The sequence below is a fragment of the Eucyclogobius newberryi genome, unplaced genomic scaffold, assembly GCF_026437365.1.
Source record: "Eucyclogobius newberryi isolate DKJ021-1_F unplaced genomic scaffold, fEucNew1.0.hap1 SCAF_6, whole genome shotgun sequence".
NCBI classification, from domain to species: Eukaryota; Metazoa; Chordata; class Actinopteri; order Gobiiformes; family Gobiidae; genus Eucyclogobius; species Eucyclogobius newberryi.
In genome coordinates, this window is record NW_027316278.1 from 29,253,150 (window position 1) to 29,275,695 (window position 22,546).

Sequence of the window (22,546 nt, forward strand, 5' to 3'; positions counted from 1 at the left end):
ATAAGCCTTTGTCCCACATGGGGAAATTTCATTGGTGCAACGCAGGAAGATAAGTCTTTGCTTAATATTATTTTGTGTCGTCATTCACTAAAAATGCCCCAAAATTCTAAATAGGAGGTTCATGTTTTGAGAACTACAATTTGAGTGAAACATTTTTCCTGAGATATTTTACTTTTTGATTTCCACCTAGAAACCTAAACATGGTCCTAAGTTAGAAATCATTAAACCAATGGACAAAACATTCAATTTACGAGCCAATCTTAAACTACTATACCCTTTAAAAAACGTTTCCCTTTTATTAGTCAAATTTATATTTAATCAGTAAATAAAGGCCATGACAGTGTTTTCAAACCTTTACCAGAGTTTTATTTCTGGAGCTGTACACAAGGTATTAAAGAACAACAGAAAATACAAAATAAAGTTTAACAAAAGAAAAAAAGAACAATGCAATGTTTATGTACAATCATTATAAACAATAAAGATAGCTTCTGGAACATTTCTTATAGTGAGGTCTTTGATTGTCTATATTTCTGGATATACATTTTTAGAGTTTTGTAGGTCTTTTTTTTTTTTCTTTCTTATTCACAAATGTGTTTTCAAAAGGACTTTTCCCCCCAAAAAAACCACAACTGCCATTTTCCTTTTTAAAACTTCAGAACAGAATACAAAATATAAAATAAAAGTCGCTTAGTACTCGTTTGCACGCAAGTCTCATACCAATAAAATCACATTTTCGAGAGAGTTCACAGGGTGGTGGAAAAAAAAGAAAGAAATAAAACTACTTCTACTTTGAATGGCCTTTACGTTCAAAATCTTTATACAAACCACAGGTGAAATAAATAAGCACTGCACCGCTAAAGCTGAGAGAGCTCGGAGGACAAAACAAAAAGGCTCTGGACACCGAGAGCAGCAGCAGCCGTCCCTTTAACTATCGAGACAAAAAAAGAGACGACATTCTCAACAATTCAAGCTCGGGGAGAAAAAGAAAAAACGTCTTTTACACTGCGAATCGAAAACACAAAAATTCCAACACGATCGATAATAATGATCTTTTTCCCCCTCAGTGATGGGGGACTAGCATGCGCGATTTAGCTGTGTTGTCGTGGTGACCGGGCCATTTATTTTCCTTTTTCAAAATGGAAAACGCCCGAAAGGAACATGGAAAAATCCAAAAGATCTGTACATATCTACAAATTATTGCCTTTTACAGAGAAATTAAAACTTTTGTATCAACACAGATTCACAAGTGTAAGAGGTCAGTTATAGACTTTTTAAAGGCTATCTTGCTAAGTATTTACACGAGAAGCAAAGAAACAAACAAAAAAAGTGAATATGTTCTCTTACTGGTTTTTAACTTATTGTGGGATGCGAGGATGACAAAAAGACACGATGGTGATTTACACGGCGGATAGGATGTACCCCTGAAACAAACGTTGCACACAAAAATGCATAGATAAATTAAGTAAACACAACTACGGCCTCCAAACCACAATGACCCGCTAAACGTCGTACAATTCACAATGAAGGACTTCAGTCGAGAGGAAACAAACAAATATGATGCTACTTAGGAAATGGCGGTCAATCGAATTAGAAAGTTCTGGCAGAGAAAGTAACCATAAATAAATACTGCGCAAAGGTACGCCGTCTTTGAAGTGAAAAGAGCTTTTCATTTGGGATACATTATGGGATTTCGCCTTAAAGGCGTGGAATAACTGATGACTGTAATGCAAAAAGATACCGTCGATGTCAATGGCCGTTTATCAAAACTTAACAGCTGAAGTTTCTGCGGTTCGTTTGCAAACACAGGGAACACGTGGTTTTCATAAAGGAAAATGGTTAAAAAATTACAGATTTGGATTGAACTGATAAAGACAGACATGTACCAGTTTGGCCATTTGAAATAGTTTAAAGTGTAAAGTAAACGCAGCAGCTACACACGCTTCCACAGGAGAGAGAACGCCAGAGCAGCTCGAGTTCAGACGCCAGCTTTAGCTCCAGCTCCACTCCACGCTAGTGTTGGGCTCCAAACAAAAAAGAACGAGGCGACCCAAAAGTACCTGTAAACCAAACACTAAGGAGAAGTACCACTTCAAACCACAAAACAGCGACATTAAGCTAATTTGGCAGCTGAACAGAATGGCAGGATAAGAAGATGTTGTGATTAAATATGAGGAAGATACACAACTCTTCTACTGCAGCCTCGGGCCCCACTGAACATGGACATTACACATCAAGAACGCAACTAAATAAAATTAAATGGCTATATAAACTCTTGAGAGAAATCAAGATTTAGTTCTATATGGTAGACATCACTGATGTCATATTACACAAATGAAAAAGTATATTCATATACATATATAGATATATATAATAGAATTTAAACAAATGAGCTTCTCCAATGAGGTCAGTCTTATGTACAACAGGAGACAGTTTCACTCGGACTGAAGTGCTGCCGTGTGCGCCGTGTGGTGCCGGGCGTGCGCGCTCAAAAAGCCGTTGGGCTCCGTGCTCCCGGACAAGCTGCTGAAGTCTGTGACGGACACGGCCATTTTGGCCCCAGTGATTCTATGGTGGTGCGTGGAGCTCCGCCGCGACTCAAAGTCCAGGCCTCCCACAGACACGTCGCTCATGAAGGAGTCAGGCAGTGCCATCTTGAGTCTTTTGGACGGCCGCTCACAGCCCAGGTCCGAGTGGTAGAAGCCCGCGTCCAACATGTTCAGACAATCGGGATCTCCTCCGTTGGACGGGAAGCCCAGCGGCTCCTCGTGGTTTAGGGGCCCCCGGTGAAGGCTCTCAAGAGGAGGAAAGGGGTACGAGTCCAGACAGCTGACCTCCGCCGGGCTGCACACGGTGGCGACAGTGTTACTCAACGCTGCAACGAAAAGACACAAACGTGAGGAAGTCTGAATCTAAATCAAACCCATTCACTGACGGATCTTCCAAACAAGGGTCAAATCCTGCCCCCTACAGGTCACCATTGTGATTTCAGAACCAAACGATCAGCCTGTCAGAGTGCATTGTAACCTAAGAGAAGGGTCAGTCGAGTATCGGCTGTAGTCACCTGTGAGGTCGCTGGCCGTGATGGAGTTGAGCAAACTGAGCTGTTGGTCTGTAGTGGCCTCCAGGCGCCCTCCGCCTCCGGCCCCAGAACACACCGACGACGAGCTGTCCACAGCCAGACCCTCTGCCTCGTCCACCAGCCGGTCCATCAGGTCTCTGCAGGGAAATCAAGCACATCAGTCAAGCCCACGCGTCCTGTTCAGTAATCGCTCCAACAATTATCGAGTCAAGAAATGAAAAATCTTTATGATCCAAGACTACTTTTTAGGAATCTAGTTACAATTTGACGTTGCCTTCTTCAATTCGTACCTTTGTGGACTAAATCATCTTAGAAACGACACTGTGTATTTGTACGTTCATTTAGTCTTGGGGCAGACACAAAAGCACTCACGTTACACCGGGGTAGCTGCTGTATTTCTTTTTGCCGAACCGATTCTGCTGCACAAAGAAGTCGAAGCGCTCGGACTTCTTCCACATGTAGTAAAACGCCACACACTCTGCTACAGTTCTGGTCGGGACCTGGGAGAAGAGGGACGCAACTCTGATTAGAAACGGTTTGGTTAAATGGCTCTCGGATGAAGAATCACAAGGATCTACTCCACAATCACGACAATGTTTGAAGCGATGAAGAGGCTTGGAACAGTATTACTTTGCGTACATTAACTCCATGACATAAACAAATCTCCTTTTCCAGAACACATTAGCGCTTTAACGTTCTGGATCTGCAATACTGCCAATAGTTCGGTCTTTTTTTGACTCTGGTCTTACTTTGTGTTTTTGGATGAGGTGAAAGTTCTTGTCGTACATCTGTAGTGCGTGTTCGAAGTTCTTACACTCCTCTTCGGACCAAGGCGGCGATTTTTCTGAAACAAAAATGCACAGTTCAATATATAATGTCAGTGGTTATGGGCGGTCTCTAAAGTGTCCGTCCGCGCTTACCTTTCGAAGACTTGAGGCGACTGCAGTATCTCTCCAGTGCTTCCCGCGTGTTGTAGTGGCAGAGGACCAGCTCGTGCAAAGCCTACCACAAAACGTATAGAAAGACGGTGAACAAGTAGTTGTATTTTTCTATAATTACGGTACTTGATCAGTTCAAACGGACATAATGCAGCTAAAACATCACGCCTTTGATGCCTGTATATTTATGTGCGTGGAGTTTCCATTTCAACTTTGCATAACTAAAATGCTGTTTACTTTCCCTCCCTTTAGAGCCATTGTCTGACATGAATGTACTTGTTTAGCACGCCATCTACTGGCAAAAGTGGGAATTACCATGGGAAAAAAAGAAGCAATTTTAGCAACTCAATATATTTTAATGATGCAATTGTAATTTGATGTCAAAAATGGTCAGAGCGGGTCTGGTGATGTCAGCACAAGATTAAACAGGAACAATCAAGGGGAAATAGTTATCTGAGGCTTAGAGAAGACGCCCTCCTAAACAGGATTAATGAATACAACAGGTTTTTCAGGGAATCAGGGTCATCAGGGAACGACGTTATAACAATTTAGATGCTTAAAAACTCAAAAAAGTAAATTTTGGATGAAAGGCTTTCAGCTGATATTGAACCATGAGTGAAGAGCGTGTTAAGAGTGAAGCCACTTAGTCCCATCTCGGAGTCTGAGGTTGAAGCACGGCAACAGGAAAACAACTAACAACATAATGCATTTTTCTGACTTGGAAGAGGAATAAGTCTGACCTGTTCATTGTCCCGCACATGTACTTTGTCACTGCCCGGCTTCTCCTCCGACATCCGCGACGCCACATCGATGAGGAAACTTCGAACTTTGTTTTCTGACAAAGTGGCCGGGCTCCACATCAACTCGTCCTCCTCTTCATAGACTAAAGACATTCATATTTTATTAGTAAAAAAGGCTATCAAATAATTGACATGGGGCAAACAAATATATAAGGATAATTACCATTTTCCCCCTCCTTGTAGTGACACAAACAGGATGGGACCTCCGCTTGGTACTCAGACCCCACCTGGATCTCCTACAACGGCAAAAGATATTTCATATTTCAGCTCGCATCGTTCTAGACATGACTGCACTTGTAATAAATGAGTTGTGTACTTTTCTGGAGTCTTCGGGGCTCGGGCCGTCATCGTCACAATCAGACTCTTTATCTCCATCAGAAATGGCATTTGCTGGAAAAAACAATCTAATTAGTGAATTCAATTAGAATTCATGACTGTACACATCAGTTACCGCGCACGCTCTCGACATTCAACCTCCCGCGCATTCAAGCAAGTCCAAATACTAAATTAATTGTATTACAAGACATATCTGCATTTTTTTAAATATATATACATTGACCATTGTCCACATATTTCTGATGATGTACTTTGTGGTACATAGTTAACTTGTGAATAAGCCATTTCTACTCATCGTCAGCAAAGCCAAAGAATAATAATAAAATAAATCTATGCAATTTAACACACGCAATAGCCCAAAGTCTATCTTGTTTATGTTAATGAAATTAAGACTATAATAAAAATATTAATCTTAATACTGAAAGGCATTTCATGATGAGGACTCACATCGCAGCGTCCTGGGGAAGAAGTCTGTGGTCTCATGAGAAGTGACTGATGGAGTCAGATCATCGGCTGAGGACTGAGTCTCCTCTTCATAATCCCCCGACAGCAGATCTTTGGCTATCTCCTCCTGCAACACAACCACACTCATTAGAATACAACATTATCTCATACCACATGGAAATACTACAGACTTTGACGAACTTGAGTCGGGGGGGAAATTATTTGGACAAAGAAGCGAAAAGGTGACAAAATACAACAAAATCAACACAGATGCAAAAGTAAACTCATTCATTTGAGAAAGTATCAAATCTGACGGGACAAAATACAGCATAAAAAAAAAACAAATAACAAAATTTGTACAATATTGGACCTTCTTCCTGAACATTTTTAGAATGGTCTGGATTACTGATGTGAAGTCCACGAACGATCCGATTCTTTTGCACGACTCCTAACTGAACGATCCGAATGGAGTCACAGTGGTGCGGAGGCCTGACCCCGTAATGAGGTTTTAATCCCTGTGCGCAAAGTATGAAACCCAAGCATAACGACAATGATTTACACCACGAGACTGACGCACAGCCGAGGAGCGTGTAGATCAGAGACGGGACACGAGGAGCAGTGAGCACGGACAGCGAGATGATAGAAGTGTGCAGCAGAGAGCGAGAGAGTCTGTGGCACTGGGGTACGGCAAAGGAACAGGACTGAGGCCGATTTTTACCGGGAATTGAAAGACTTAAAGGGTCGTATTTTCCCCCTGGTCTTAGCATTAACTTGGGTGCTGCAGAGCTCATTTCTGAACATATTGCGTTGGCGCAACTGATGACAGCGCAGGGGGTGGAATTCTAAACAAGAAATGTGATTACGCCAAAATATGAGGCGGAGTCAAGCAAACTGAGGGCGTGGTCTGGTGTATTCTGACTGACTAGAATCATAACTAATAAACTTCAAAACTAGTCCACTGGAGTCATGTTACTATCCCCGTATGGACGAGATACTCATTATAAAACAACTTTCATGGGCATAAATAACACAAATGAAATGTTATAGAATAAACAATACCGTCCAATTATACGTGGGTATTTTTCTCCCACTCAAAGCGTAAACAGCGCAGCGCCGTTAAACACTCCGCTCTTTAAAAAAAAAGCTCTTTGCTGGTTAAATTGGGACAAGCCCATCTCGAGGGCGCTCAGAGGCCTGGCACCGGGACTAATGCGGGTCATCACAGCAGTGTGGGGGTGTACGCTTTTGGACCATGTGCTCCCGTGGCTCTGCTGCTGCCTGCCCTTGTTTATGGATCACAAGTCAAGTTTATAACCAGAGATCATGAGGATATATGAAGTTCACAAGCGCAAGAGTAAAAACATCCATCTCTACCAGAGTCCCATCTGTCCCTCAGTGAAGTCAAAACAGGAAACACACATTTTTATATCAAACCAGGATTAAATAAACCAGATAGCACCAGGAAAAAGGGACATGGCCTTGATAGATTAGCTTCATAACAGATTAGTTGTTCTTTTTCCAGTCTTAACAACACAATGTTCATCCGAGCACATCCTGTGATATGACAACAGGCACCGGACATTTGAGTGAAACGAAAGTTGTCAACAGTTGAAAGGACTTTAAAGTCAGACGATTTATATGGCAGGTTTTCATTTATGATAAGTTTGGAAATTTTTCAAAAAGTGAATCTCCCATAGTTATTGTATATAGACTTCCATCTGAAATTATGACAAAGTGGAGAATTTGAAAGCAATTATAGTAGAGAAAAAATAATCTAGCAGTGGATGGAAAAGATTTGTAATTTGTAAAAGTCGAGTACAGGTTAAAGTTGCTCACTTTAGGCCTCAAAGTTTGGCAGAGTCCTCGGTTGAGTCCTCGGTTGAGTCCTCGGTTGAGTCCTCGGTTGAGTCCTCGGTTGAGTCCTCGGTTGAGTCCTCGGTTGAGTCCTCGGTTGAGTCCTCGGTTGAGTCCTCGGTTCAGCCCTAATTAAGTCTTGTATCAGTTCTGGTTGGTGCAGTTCTTGGTTGGTGCAGTTCTTGGTTGGTGCAGTTCTTGGTTGGTGCAGTTCTTGGTTGGTGCAGTTCTTGGTTGGTGCAGTTCTGGTTGGTGCAGTTCTGGTTGGTGCAGTTCTGGTTGGTGCAGTTCTGGTTGGTGCAGTTCTGGTTGGTGCAGTTCTGGTTGGTGCAGTTCTTGGTTGGTGCAGTTCTTGGTTGGTGCAGTTCTGGTTGGTGCAGTTCTGGTTGGTGCAGTTCTGGTTGGTGCAGTTCTGGTTGGTGCAGTTCTGGTTGGTGCAGTTCTGGTTGGTGCATTCTTAGGTCAAGACCAGCTCAATGCTTCTAGATCCAGTGTTTTATTTTATGTTTCGATTGCCTGTCTGCAGTTATCCTCAGAGTCACGTGATATTGTAGTGAGGTGATCTTGCAGGCTGACTGACTTTGGTGCAAGGAGAGAGGAAGGACGACAGCCCGACTTCTTCAGAACAATATCCCAAGCACGAGGAAGTAAAAATGCCCCCTTGTCTCTGTTTAGATTACTTTGAGGATGTTTGCAGATTTCCATTGTCTTTCATCCAGAGGTGGTGTTCCAATCCTTCATGTGGTTTTCCCTTTGGCAGTGGTTTGAGATTGCAGACTTTAGTTTGTCTTGTTCTGGTTTCTTTCTCACATTCTATTTTATCATTCTATTTCTTACATGACATTTTGTTTGTCTGTATTTATTTCATCGTTGGGATGTTGTAAGAAGCTGTTTTTGTAGTTTTACTGGTGTGTTGATTTTTCATAGAGCTTTACATTTTCTCAGTGATAACCTAATGTACGGGAGTTATACCATGGCCGTCAGTCTTTAGATCGTTTTTTTGTCTTTTGTTTTTCTTTGACTTGTTATACCTACACTTGTTTATTGCCCATTTTGGGTATTTACATTGTATTAATGTTTTGTCATGTTAGACTTCCTGTTTTCTGTCCTGTTCTTCTAATGATGTTGGTTTTATTTGTAAATCAGTAACTCTGAGGCCGGCTGTACACAGACTTGGGTCTGCAAGACCTATTATCAAAGCACCCAAACCTCGGTGCAATGCAGGCACGTTTTGGGTGCCGCGCAGTTCTGCCGAACGAGCGTTGTTAAATAGAAACACCAGATGTAATAGGCATTCATACATCCAACCAGCAGATCCAAATAGAAATATAAGGAACACATTCTAGTGAAGTATTGCATATTTCTTGTCAAACAATCAGCCTGGTCTGAACATGCTGCAGCTGCATCTTCTGATCAGGTCCACAGCTCCTTCTCACCTCGGCCAAGAGAAGCGCACCCCTTCTACACAGCCGCTTGGACAATTTATAATAAATAAATAAATATTTTTATAATAAAAATAAATGTTTAAAATTGTCGATACTGTGCCATCCAAGTGCAGCCAGCCGCAGTGCCGTGAGTTTGAATCCCGACTCTGACAATTTAAGGCATGTCCTCATTTCTCTCTTCTCCCATTTCTCACTCATCTGCCCTGTCTAATAAAGCCTTTGGGCCACAAAATCTTAATTAAAAAAAAGAAAATAAATCGATTCAATGACTAAATATCGATATTGGTATTGATACCGGGGCCGCGACGATATATTGTCGTATCAATTTTTGGAACACAACCCTAATAGTAATACTAGTCAGAAAAATATAATTTTATCCAAATTATTTACAAAATATTACCACATAAAAGTATATGTGTATGATTAAAATGCAGGTTTACCTTGTCTAATGTCATGTCCGGCAGCTCATCGGTCAAGTCGCCCGAAGAGCTGTCTATACTGGAGCCTGCGGAAGCCTCACATCGATACATCGCCAACAACTCCTCCAGCGGCATGTTCCCCTCCTGAAAAACAGAAAATGTGATTAATTTCAAACAATTACAGTGCATTGCAGTATTTCAGGTGTCTTATTACCATAAAAGTTAGTAACGGGTCATCCATTACTGAAATGGGGGATTCCACATACTAACTAACACAGAATATTAACAGTTGATTAACTTGACAATTAAAACAAAAGCAAAAATGTTGTTTTATGGCGGTTGGTATCCAAGTGTTACATTACCGCCAGACTTTATTCCTTAGACTTTATTCCAGCTGGCCTTCTCCCACGCCAGATAGTATTCTTTACACTTTATCCTATAGACTCCATTCTTCAGTTCTTCTACTACTTTGGCGTTTCAAAGCCCACAAGTTCAAAGCACAGGAGTTGTTGTTGTTTTATGGCGGTTGGCACCCAAGTGTTGCATTACCGCCAGACTTTATTCCTCAGACTCTGTCGTAGTCCTCACCTCAGACTCTGTCGTAGTCCTCACCTCAGACTCTGTCGTAGTCCTCACCTCAGACTCTGTCGTAGTCCTCACCTCAGACTCTGTCGTAGTCCTCACCTCAGACTCTGTCGTAGTCCTCACCTCAGACTCTGTCGTAGTCCTCACCTCAGACTCTGTCGTAGTCCTCAGACTCTGTCGTAGTTGTTGTTGTTTTATGGCGGTTGGCATCCAATTGTTGCATTACCGCCAGACTTTATTCCTCAGACTTTTCGTAGTCCTCAGACTCTGTCGTAGTCCTCAGACTCTGTCGTAGTCTGTAAAAGTACTCCTTCCATTGCTTTGGTGTTATAAAGCCCACATATCATGATATGTCTTTGTGACTTGTCGTAGAATAGTTGTTGTTTCAGAGACCAACCGGCTTTATTCCAGGGAGACTCTTCTTCATCTTCCTCTCCTTCTTTGACGTTCGGTGCTTCCACCGTACAGCTTTATTCTTTAGGCTTCATTCTATAGGCTTTAATATTTCCACTGATGTCGCTGCTTGGTAGCCGTGCGTCTACGAGACTGGACGAGGACAGGAGACCACCCCCACCCCCATCTCGTCACTTTGATCACTCTGACTCCCCAAAAGCAGACCCCCATCAGTCCGACTCCCATTTAGCGCCTTTAGCCTGTTTTCTATATCTGCCCAATCAAGCTCCTTTGTTCCAAGGAATCTCCCTGCAGCTTTAGCAATGATCCTGATCCTTTCAGTTCTGCTTTGAGTCTGAGCAGCACAGTTTACAACATCCACCATAAAGAGTACAAAATCCTCTCTATCCACAACCAGGGTATTCTCATTAATTCTGGAACCTGCACACTTGGGACCTCCACTCTTGAAACCTTCACACTTCTTGGGAGCCACGCTGGCCTTTCTCATTTCGCCCTGGCTGGGAGCAGCGCTGGCTCCTCTCTCTGTATTTACTCTAAACTCGTTACTTGAAACTTTCTTGACTGCATCTGCATAGGATATACCTTGAGAGACCTTTATTTTATGCACCTCAGCAGCTCTTTTGCTAAACCTGCATCCCCCGTAGGCAGAGCTATGTTCTTCCCCACAGTTACAGCACTTCAGTTTTGCTCCCACGTCACACTTCCCATACTCGTGATCTCCTGCACATTTACCACATCTTTGCCTCCCTCTACAGACCGCTGCAATATGCCCAAAGCGCTGGCACTTAAAGCAACGCAGGGGCGGTGGAACATATGGCCTAACGTTATGGCACATGAACCCAATGAACACCTTACTAGGCAGGCACCTCCCTTCAAGTGTTACCATTACCGACAAGCTGTCACATCTTACCCCAGACCGGGTCACCTTCAACCGCCTAGCGTCCACCACCGTAGCTCCAGTCAAATTCTCCTTAACTTCATCCACAGACGTCGCCGTAGGGACACCTACGATAACTCCTCTGACCGTGTTTCTTTCAGCATCAGACACAAGAATGTCCTTTCCACCCAGACGTTTAGTTCCAATCGCCTTCCGTTGCTGAGCCGCGTCCTTGCACACGACCAGCAGCGAGCCATCTCTAAAGGACACTCGCACTCTTGATCACTCCCACAGCTACAGTTAGGCTCTTTGACAATGCCACTGAATTCCACTCCTTAAAGGATGCACTATCCTGTGCAAGCTTTATGATCACCTTACAGTCTCTGCTCTCACCCCGGATATCAATAGCTTCAGCCTCATCCTGCTGCTCATTCCCAGAACCCTTGGACGAGCTAAGGGACTTTTTACGTTTCCGGGCACGAGCAGCCAGAAAAGGCTGCTTCTCCGCGCCTTTTAGAACGCTTTCGACCACCGATCCACTCTCCTCCGCCATCTCCTGTCTCTCCAGACCGCCGAGACGCCAGACTTTATTCGTAGTCCTAGCAGTTCTTCTTCCAGTGTTGTTGTATGGCGGCTGGTGTCCAGGTGTGCTGTTGCCCGACCGTGACCAAGATGTGTGTGTTGTTGTCCATTTGCAAACACGTATAAAAACGTCACGCCCGTGATGCAAATTTCCACTTTGTGATCTAAGAGGAAACCACCCAAAATTCTGCTCCATCTTTTAGGGTGGAGGTATAGTGTAAAACTCTGAAAAATGAAGTCGAAAGAATAAAGTCTGGCGGTAATGCAACATTTGGATGCCAACCGCCATAAAACAACAACATACTTTGAGTGGAGAAGAGTCTAAATGAAGAAGAGGATGGGGGGTTGGAGGCAATAAATTCTAAAGAATAAAATCAGGAGAACTGAAGAATGGAGTCTAAAGGATAAAGTCTGGCGGTAATGTAAAGCTAGGTACACACCGCGGCGTCAAATTTGCGCTCGACGCAGAAGTTGGACGGCTGTACATTTGAAGAGACGCCTCGGCGCGCGCCTGTAAAATACACTTAACAGCAGACGTGCGTCCGAGGCGTCAGCGCACATGCGCAGTGGAGGAGTTGTGCTGTGTTGCTTTTCTCGTGGTGTAAATCGAGTTCAATGGCGGACCATGGCTTTAGTTCATTAACTTTAAAAAGTCCAATGGCGATGGGCTCTGGGGCCCGCCTGGGACCCGCATATACTTCAGAGCTGAGCAGAGTTCAGTCAATATCATTATTTGCTCCAAGAGCTGCGTCTTTTTTTTTAACTTGCGGGTTTGTTTTGGATCTTCTTCCGGGTTGTGCGTAGCATGTCACTGGAGCATCTCTGATTGGCTGCTACGGCGCATCAGCCGCAGAAAGTTGGACAAAGCTGAACATTTCGGCGTCGGACGCGTTGCACGCGCATCCAAAGCGTCGAGAGCGTGGAAAACGCTTTAGACACCGCGGTGTGTAACGGTATTAACACTTGGATACCAGCCGCTAGGGCTGCAACGATTACGCGAGTAGATCAAATAATTCTAGTTCTAGTTCTAGTTCCTGCAGCAGCTGAACATAACAGAGGGAAACTCACGAGTGCGACCCATGGATCTATTATAGGTGCGACCGGGAAGAGTTTTGTTGCGTGAAAGAGCACGGTGCCACGAGCTGCCGCTCTAACCACAACTAGCTCCGCGCGGCACCACCTCTCACGTCCTCGCCCCGCCACCGAGGACCCCCGCTCCACACTCGCGGTCCCCCGTGCTCCCAACTCTGCTTCCCTGTCACACTCGTATGTTTAAAACATGCGACACCTTGAAACGGCCAATACATCGTTGGAAACAGGAGGACTGAGACCATTAGAATAATCTGATGTGAAACAGAAAGTCCACGATGACACGGAGTCGACGCCGTAAAGTGGTCAAAACACCAGCATCACTGGTCCCACCCAAAATGTTTTACAAGCAAATGTCTTATTTTAAGTTATGCGACAGAAACGCAAATTAAACAGTCTGGTGACAAGTGAATTTATATATTCTTCATATACAAACAGAACACTTTGGACTGGTGAAGTGAAATGTTGCTGTTTTGGGGACAAACTCATGTGAAATTAAGAATAAAATGTGTTTTTTTTAAAAGCAGAAACTCAATTTGTTTATTACAATGACCTATAACGTTTATTAAAAAAAATATTTTATATGCTTTAAATGGTTACGGAATGTACCAAAAAAATTAACTGATTAATCGAGAGAAAAAAAGAAAAAAAAAAGAAAAATCGATAAGATTACTCGATTACTAAAATAATCGATCGCTGCAGCCCTACCAGCCACCATAAAACGCCGAAGAAGCAGAGTCTAAAGAATAAAGTCTGGCGGTAATGTAACACTTGGATACCAACAGCCATAAAACACCAAAGAAGAAGAAGACGGGAGGATGAAGAAGAGAATCTCATGTGCTTGGAACTGAAGAATAAAGCCTTAAGAATAAAGCCTAGAGAATAAAACCTAGAGAATAAAGTCTAAAGAATAAAGTCTAAAGAATAAAGTCTAAAGAATAAAGGCTGGCAGTAACGTAACACTTGGATACCAGCCGTCATAAAACAGTAAAGATAAGATAAGATATTCCTTTATTGTCCACACATGGGGAAATTTCATTGATACAACGCAGTAGATACAGAGGAAAAGGACAGATCACAGAATATAGGAAGTTTAAAAAACACTCTCAATAGAAGAACTCTTATAAACAAAAACTCCTGTAGACAAAACCTCCCATTTCCCAACAAGGGATGGAGGGGAAAAATTAGGATGTCCGCCGGGATAACGTGACGATCTCCGGGTAAGACGATGGTTTTCCGCAGTTTCATGAGTTCCTCCTTAAAAAGGAACTCATGAAACTCAGTGGGGGTAAATGCACCTTTTTTGTTGGCTGCCAACCGCCATTAATAGTACACAACACTTTCCTATTCCCCCCATGATACAGTAGAAACACATATTTTGAAGATGTACAACTACAGTAGGTGGTGGCAAACCCCAGTTTGCAAATTCTGCAATTATTGAATGCCTAAAACACTGCAAATGCTACATCCTATGCTAATTAGTTCTAGTAGTTTGACAGTTGCCATGATCATGATCGACAAAAAATATCTACAGAAAGAACCTTGAATGACGAAAATCAGACAATACAGGTTGTGAAACGGTCCAAAAACGCATTTCTATAATAATAAAGATGCAATTGAGGTTCAAATGTTGCACAAAATGGGAATGGGCTGTATAATGTAGAATCGACAGATGTGAAGAGAAATAAAGTGCATAACCTTTTATCAATAAAAATTGATTTATTTGCAATATGTTTAGCTTTGCACGGATGATAAATTGTTACCTTTTCTAGATCTGCGAGCTCCGAGCTGATGTTGCTGCCTCCTTCTTGAGACTCTTCCTCCTCTAAAGTCCTCTCGTCATCGTATTCATGCACTAGCATCTCTGCCGTTGGGTCAAAGTCATGATCCTCTGACGATAAAGAGCCAACTGCGGAAAACAAGGGGATATAAAAGATACCGATTTAGAAAATTTGCTTTCATATTAATCAGGCTGCACAATATGACACACAATACAAATATTGATATACTGGCCATTTTAAAATAAAAACACTTGGAAATGGGCCTTATTAAATCTAGGTTTTGTCTCAAGTGTTTTATTTTGAGTTGGACAAATACATTAGGCAACATATTTCTTTTGAGATAACTGGAATTATTGTGTAAAAAAGTAAATATATTACAATGCTATTGATATCGCAGCACTTCAGACATAACATTTTAATGAAATTAATCTAAACTCCCAGATTACCCGGTAATGTTAGTTAAAATAATAACAAAATGAATTTATGAGAGATACATAGTAATTTGTTGCACACCTGTAAACATAAAGCAAGGTTTTCGCTTAATTGCACTTTTATTTCACTTTTTAGTTTGTTCAAAAAGATGCTGAGGACAAACTGGGAATGTCACACAGACTGGGCCGGAGCAGAAAACATACTGGTGCCCAATCTCTGCTAAATTCAATTCAGTATTGTACAGATAACGATATCTGGGGAAACCCTCCAAAATTCACACATCACATTTAACAATATTATGCAGACTTCTTCATAACAAATGCTGCTACTTATTCTGAATCAGTCTTTTTTATACTGTCAAGCAAAGCATAAACATCTGGAACAAATCTCACCTGGACTTGAACTCCCCAGGGAAGCCTGCAAAATAATGACACACAAATTAGTCATTGAGAAATTTGGCAACATAAGGCAACGCATTTGCAACTAAAAAAGCACATTTACAGTTAAATTCATGAGGTTTCTGTCCGCAAATTTAAATGGCTTCGTTTTCCCACCAAAACAGACGGAGCGCTCACGACACCAGTGACTGGAAATGGACAATTATCACCACTAGCCTCTAAAAACAAGCTGAAAACGCTACAAAAAGCCACAGGAATGCCACGAACGCAGCATATTTCAGCGTATCTTTGAAAAATTCGATAAATAAGCGTCATTTGATAGGGGTTTCACGGAACGTTTGCGATCTATGCTGTGTCGGCTTCAGAAAGTGCTAGCTTAGCCTCAGAAAACCTATGCATCGCAAAACGTAAACATTCATTTTTACGTTTCCGCGGCTTTACACTCGACATACGTCAGAAAACCTTACGGCAAACTTATCACACGAAAACCCCATGAAGTAAAAAACTATTTCTATTCATCAAACGCGCGTGTTAGGGTGTTTTTCCCCCCTCACGTCGGCAAGCTAGCATTAAATTTACGTATCAATTTACACCGCCGCTACGCTACAGCTGAGAGCGACGGCGCAGCGGCCTGGTAGTGACGGCTCCCACCCGGCCTTTAAACGTACTTTTACGGTCTAAAACGCAACATCGAGACGCGGATCACGGTGTATGTGTGGCAAAAAGCCTTACGCGCCCAATCGATAGCATACAAGGCAGGAATGCAGAGCCGAAATGTTAAAAATATCGAGTTAAAGGCAGTAGCTTCTCCCCTGTTTTCCCTCTTACCTCCGCCATATTGGTACCTTTAGCGGATGGGCGGGCTCGTCGTGGCTCAGTGCCCGGATGAGCGCTCTCAGCCAATCACAGAGCAGCACAGCGTCCGAGTCGTGACCGTGCGTGACTCCGTTTAAACCCGCTACTGACGCACGGAGAGGGCTCTTTGCAGGGAAATAGACAGCATCAAAGTTATAGAATGTATGTTGTGGGTTCATATGTGAAATTTGTCATGTTTTTTCTACTCATTAAAAAACAAAACAAAAAACAAAGAGATGATTATCAAATATTGGGTATATTTACATGCACTACACAAATCTTATCAGAGTTCTAGAGTTAACAGATTATTGAAATGTCATTGACATTTTATTGGAACTACACTTTCATTAGCCTTTATAAAACATGAACAAAGACTTAATTCATAATAAACAAAAAAGTTTATTAAGAATGATTCAAGCTAACTACTTAATGAATAGGCCATCCTAACTTCTACCCCTTGTGTTTATTGAGCGACTGCGTCGTTAGTTCTAGAAGATCCTTATTGAGTCACTAAGGACGCTTCCATAGTCACTCAAAGCCGTGCAATGGCAATGGAAGAGGATGCCAACCGCCATAAAACAGAACGTCGAGAAGAAGCCATAAAAAACAACAACAACGACAACAGTTTGGATATTACGGCAACATAGAGGAACGCCTCGGTCCGTATGACGGGGAAGAAGAAGAGGAAGCGTGACCTGGTCGGTGACGATATGAACAGCGGGGAGGATTCCCCTGGAGCCACTGATCCTGTGCAGCGTGGGGCGTCTTCTTGCTCGTCTATGGAGGGCTCTCTCAGTGAGGAGCAGGGCGGGGGGGTTGCAGATGTCGGGGATGTGAGTTCAGAGTGTAAGGTGTTCATAAAGCTCGCGCAGGATAATGCGTCCTTTAAGGGGTGGGATCCGATGGCGTTGACAAGGAGCCTGACTGTAGCTGTGGGAGTGTTCAAGCATGCGAGTGTCCTTAGGGATGGCTCGCTGCTGGTCGTGTGCAAGGACGTGGCTCAGCAAAGGAAGGCGATTGAGGCTAAGTGTCTGGGGGGGAAGGACATTCTTGTGTCTGATGCTGTAAGAGGCACGGTCAGGGGAGTTATAGTAGGCGTCCCTACGACGACATCTGTGGATGACATAAAGGAGAATTTGACTGGAGCTAAGGTGGTGGATGCTAGGCGGTTGAAGATGACCCGGGATGGGGTAAGGTGTGACAGCCTGTCGATAATGATTAGATTTGAAGGTGGGATCCTGCCTCGTGTGGTGTGCATTGGGTACATGCGCTATGGCGTACGCCCATATGTTCTGCCGCCCCTGCGTTGCTTCAAGTGCCAGCGCTTTGGGCATATTGCAGCGGTCTGTAGAGGGAAGCAGAAGTGTGGTAAATGTGCAGGAGACCACGAGTATGGGAAGTGTGACGAAGGAGCAAAACTCAAGTGCTGTAACTGTGGGGGAGAGCATAGCTCTGCCTACGGGGGATGCGTGTTCAGCAAGAGGGCTGCTGAGGTGCAAAGAGTTAGAGCCTCTCAAGGCATATCCTACGCGGATGCGGTCAAGAAGGTGTCTGGTAGTCAGGTGACGGTGGATGCAGTGGGGGCTGCCAGTGCTGCTGGTGTCCTAGGCGACAGGGGAGGGGGCAGCGTTGCCCGCGGCCAGGGGGAGGTCCCCACTGGGATGCCTGTGAGTGTGGCTTCCACGGGCAGAGGCCCTGTGGGTGCGGAGGATGCACTGGTTGTGAAGAGGAAAGATTTCTTCCTCTTTATAGTGGAAGTGATTAACTGTACTGGGCAAACCAAGAAGAGATCCGAAAAGACTAAGATCATCGCTAAGGCTGCAGGGAAGTACTTTGGAGCTGGGGGCCCCGAGTGGACGGAGATAGAGGATGCGCTGCGGGAGGGCGCCCTGCCCCATTCTGGCAGTGGGAGTGGGGGGGCTCCCGATGCGCCGTCAGGTTCCGGGGGCTCATAATGGCGGTGGTTGTCTTGCAATGGAATGCGCGTAGTCTTCGTGCTAATGGCCAGGAATTTAAGCATTTTGTCTCTACCTTGTTGAACAAGCCTCACGTTATGTGCGTGCAGGAGACTTGGTTACGACCTAGGTGGGGTTTTGGGATACAAGGGTATGTGTGTGTTAGGAATGATAGGGAGCAGGGTAGAGGCGGAGGTGTGGCTGTGTTTGTCCGAGATGACCTAAATTACGTTGTTGTCAGTGTGAGTAAAGCGCCGGAGGCCCTGGCGGTGAGGGTCTGGCTGGGTGGTGAAGCTGTTACTGTGGTTAACCTTTATAATCCGTGTGGTGAGTTAACGTTAGAGTCCTTACATAGTATCGGTAAGGATGTTCAGGGAAAGGCCGTGTGGTGTGGGGATTTTAATGCGCATAGCGCTTTGTGGGGCGGTAGTGGTACCGATAGGTATGGGCAGGTGGTAGAGGGTTTTATCAATCAAAGGGAGTTGGTTTGTCTGAATGATGGGGGTGGGACCCGCTATGATATGGGGACCGGTGCGGAAAGTGCAATAGATCTTACGCTTGTGTCCAAGGAGTTAGCTGGTGTTTGTAGTTGGGAGGTTCTTGGTAATCTTTTTTTTGGTAGCGATCACTATCTAGTCCGCACCGTGATTGGCTTTGGGAGCTGTGTGGTCAGGGGGACGAGGATCCAGAGGTGGCAGTTGGCAAGGGCGAACTGGGGGGCTTTCCTGAGGAAAGCTGATGATGGTTCTAGGGTTCTGCAGGAAGGAGGATTGACTCAGGTGGATGATCTCAATAGTGCAATTGTCTCGCTCATCACGCAGTCAGCGGTAGGCACGATTCCTAAGAGTGGTGGTAGTGGACATAGGAAGCGGGTGCCGTGGTGGACTGAAGCATGTGGTCATGCTGTTAGGGCGAGAAATGCGGCGTTTCGCCGGCTAAGGGTTGCCCACACTGAGGGTGCCCTCATTGACTACAAGAGGGCTCGCGCTGTTGTGCGGAAAACTGTGAGAACGGCCAAGAGTGCCTATTGGAGGCGGTATTGTTCCAAAATTGGGAGAGAAACGCGTCTCGGGGATGTTTGGGGGATGATTAAGCGGATGCATGGGGTTGAGCGCCGTCATGGGACCCCGGTCCTAATACTGAATGGTGTTGAAGCAGTCAGCGACGTTGACAAAGCTGAACTGTTGGCCAGCACCTTTGTGTCGGTGCACAGCTCTGACAATCTCTCACCTGCGGAAAGGCACTACAGGGAGAGTACTTTGGCCCAGAGTTCTGAGCTGATTGGGCACCAGCCTTCGACTCAAGATGACCTTGACCTTCCGTTTAGTTTGTTTGAGCTAAGGAGAGCACTTTCTAAGGCGAAACAGACAGCCCCGGGTAAAGATGAGGTGTGCTATGACATGCTCTCTCATTTGACTGATGACACGCTTGGGCTAGTCCTGGGTCCTTTCAACCGTGTTTGGGATTCAGGTTGTGTTCCATCTGCGTGGAAACAGTCTACGGTGGTGCCGGTTCTGAAGCCGGGTAGGCCAGCGTCTGACCCTTCAAGTTATAGGTCGATTGCCTTGACGTCGCAGCTCGGGAAAACGATGGAGCGCATGGTTACCGAGCGGTTGGATTACTTCTTGGAGAGTCAGGGTTTGCTTCCCGCGCACCAGAGTGGTTTCCGTAGGGGCAGGAACACCATGGATTCCGTGTTGTGTTTGGAATCTGATATCCAGCTGGCCAGGGCTCAGAAAGAAAAGGTTATTGCGGTGCTCTTTGATGTGGAGAAGGCGTACGATATGGTTTGGAAGGATGGGCTCCTCATTAAGCTGCGGAAGTGTGGTGTGAAGGGTAAACTGTTTAACTGGGTCCGGAGCTTTCTGTCTGGCCGGCGTATCCAAACCAGAGTGGGCGCTGCTTACTCTGGGGTCTATGGGGTGGAGAATGGGATCCCGCAGGGGAGTGTGTGTAGCCCTATCTTGTTCAATGTTATGATTAAGGACATCTTTGACGACGTGGATGGGTCTGTTGGGAGGAGCCTTTATGCTGACGATGGCGCTCTATGGGTGAGAGGGAGGAATCTCCGGTTTTACGAGGCGAAACTGCAAAGGGCAATACAGCAGGTGGAGCAGTGGACCCTGAAGTGGGGGTTTAAACTGTCCGTACGAAAGTCTCAAGTGATCTGTTTCTTCAATGGGCATAGGGACGTCTCCCTTCGACTGCATGGGCAGGTGCTCGAACAGGTCAGGGAGGTGAGGTTCTTGGGGGTCACCTTTGACGAGAGGCTTAGTTGGCGTCGGCACATTGATGAGGTCAGTGGTAAATGCAAAAGGGTGAATAACTTGCTTCGTTGTCTATCCGGCCAGGACTGGGGGGCCAGCAGAAGGTCGCTCCTGGGTATTTATCGGGCCGTCATGAGGGCGGCTATTGATTATGGCTGTATAGCCTACATGTCTGCGGCTGAGACTAACTTAAAGAAGCTTGATGTGGAGCAAGCCCAGGCCTTGCGCATCTGCTGTAGGGCTTTTAGGACCTCCCCTGTCTCGGCGCTGCAGGTTGAGTTGGGGGAATTGCCGTTACGGCTCCGGAGGCTCTTTATGGTGGATGTTGTAGGCTGTGCTGCTCGGACTCAGGGCAGAACTGAAAGGATCGGGATCATTGCTGGAGCTGCGGGGAGATTCCTTGGAGCGGGGGAGCTTGATTGGGCAGATATAGAAAACAGGCTAGAGGCGCTGAGTGGGAGTCGGAGTGATGGGGGTCTGCTTGTGGGGAGTCAGAGTGATCGGGGTGACGAGATGGGGGTGGGGGTGGTCTCCTGTCCTCGCCCAGTCTCGTAGACGCACGGCTACCAAGCAGCGACGTCAGTGGACATATTAAAGCCTATAGAATGAAGCCTAAAGAATAAAGCTGTACGGTGGAAGCACCGAACGTCAAAGAAGGAGAGGAAGATGAAGAAGAGTCTCCCTGGAATAAAGCCGGTTGGTCTCTGAAACAACAACAACTATTCTAGTCACAAAGACATATCATGACCTCATGGGCTTTGTAACACCAAAGCAATGGAAGGAGCACTTTTACGGACTACGACAGAGTCTGAGGACTACGACAAAGTCTGAGGAATAAAGTCTGGCGGTAATGCAACACTTGGATGCCAACCGCCATAAAACAACAACAACAACAACAACAACAACAACACAACAACTATTCTAGTCACAAAAACACATCATGACCTCATTGGCTTTGTAACGCCAAAGCAATGGGAGGAGTACTTTTACGGACTACGACAGAGTCTGAGGACTACGAAACGTCTGAGGAATAAAGTCTGGCGGTAATGCAACACTCGGATGCCAACCGCCATAAAACAACAACAACAACAAAGTCTGAGGGGAGGAAGAACTTCTATAGGATACAATAACAAAGGCATCTCATGACCTCTTGGGCTTTGTCAAAGCACTGGAAGTCAGGGCACTGGAAGAGGAACTTTTAGGACTATGACAAAGTCTAGGGAATAAAGTCTGGCGGTAATGCGACACTCGGATGTCGACTGCCATAAAACAATAACAACAGCAACAACAACAACAGTCTAAGGAACAAAGTCTGGCGGTAATGCAACACTCGGATGCCAACCGCCATAACAACAACAACAACAACAACAACAACAACAACAACAACAACTTTATAGTTCAAGGTATTGTAGCGAATGCAGTGTTTTCGTCAATCAGTGATGACAGTATTCATTTTGTAAAGTAAGTAAGTAAGTAAGTAAGTAAGTAAGTAAATTATTGTTGTTGTTTATTCGTTACTTTTAATGGCAAGAAGGTGCATTTACTGCCACCTACTGTAGTTGTACATCTTCAAAGTATTATGCTATACATTAAAAAAGAAGAGAAAGAGAGAGAATTCTTTTGTACAGAGCTTTGTTGTTGTGTTGCTTTTGATGGTGGTTGGCAGCCAACTGAAAAGGTGCAGTTACCTACTGTAGTTGAACATCTTCTGTAGTTGTACGTCTTCAAAGTATTTGTTTTACTCTATCCCGTTAGAAAGAAAAAAAATAAAGAAAAAGAGAGAAAGATGACCGGGTATCATGGGCGTGATGTCATCATATGCGTTTTTGTCATTCCGTGATCTTGGTAACTGTACAGGATATGGCCATGCATTACACGGTCACTCGCAATCGGCTTCTTGTCATTGCACGGCTTCTAGTTATGAATTCAATCTTTGTTCATGCTTTATTAAAGCTATTAATACAAAGTAGAACTGAAATGTCACGTAAATAGTTGC

The 22,546-nt window shown here is 44.5% G+C and overlaps 1 protein-coding gene across 2 annotated transcripts; it reads right to left on the minus strand.

Annotated features, from left to right (window-relative positions):
* Nucleotides 1-936: 936 nt before the first annotated feature.
* Nucleotides 937-16,379, minus strand: mier3b (mesoderm induction early response 1, family member 3 b). Of its 2 annotated transcripts, none has more exons than XM_072432621.1 (13): nt 16,302-16,379; nt 15,468-15,492; nt 14,626-14,771; nt 9,337-9,459; nt 5,601-5,724; nt 5,134-5,207; nt 4,981-5,053; nt 4,758-4,900; nt 4,000-4,081; nt 3,829-3,923; nt 3,452-3,579; nt 3,062-3,216; nt 937-2,872 (listed from the first exon to the last, which is right to left on the minus strand). In XM_072432621.1, exons 1-13 carry the CDS (start codon nt 16,308-16,310, stop codon nt 2,433-2,435), a joined length of 1,617 nt encoding a protein of 538 aa, XP_072288722.1. In that variant the 5' UTR covers nt 16,311-16,379; the 3' UTR covers nt 937-2,432. The 2 variants fall into 2 exon arrangements, with proteins under 2 accessions (XP_072288722.1, XP_072288723.1); XM_072432622.1 differs by having other exon boundaries at nt 16,319-16,342.
* Between the last annotated feature and the right edge of the window lie 6,167 nt (nt 16,380-22,546).

What these genes read in the sequence shown, in the direction of transcription:
- mier3b (XM_072432621.1), bottom strand. An exon ending in CGGACATGACATTAGACAAG is followed by an intron (nt 5,725 to 9,336) that starts GTAAACCTGCAT and finishes GTTGTGTTGCAG; the next exon opens with GAGGAGATAGCCAAAGATCT. An exon ending in TCGCCTCAAGTCTTCGAAAG is followed by an intron (nt 3,924 to 3,999) that starts GTAAGCGCGGAC and finishes TTTTTGTTTCAG; the next exon opens with AAAAATCGCCGCCTTGGTCC.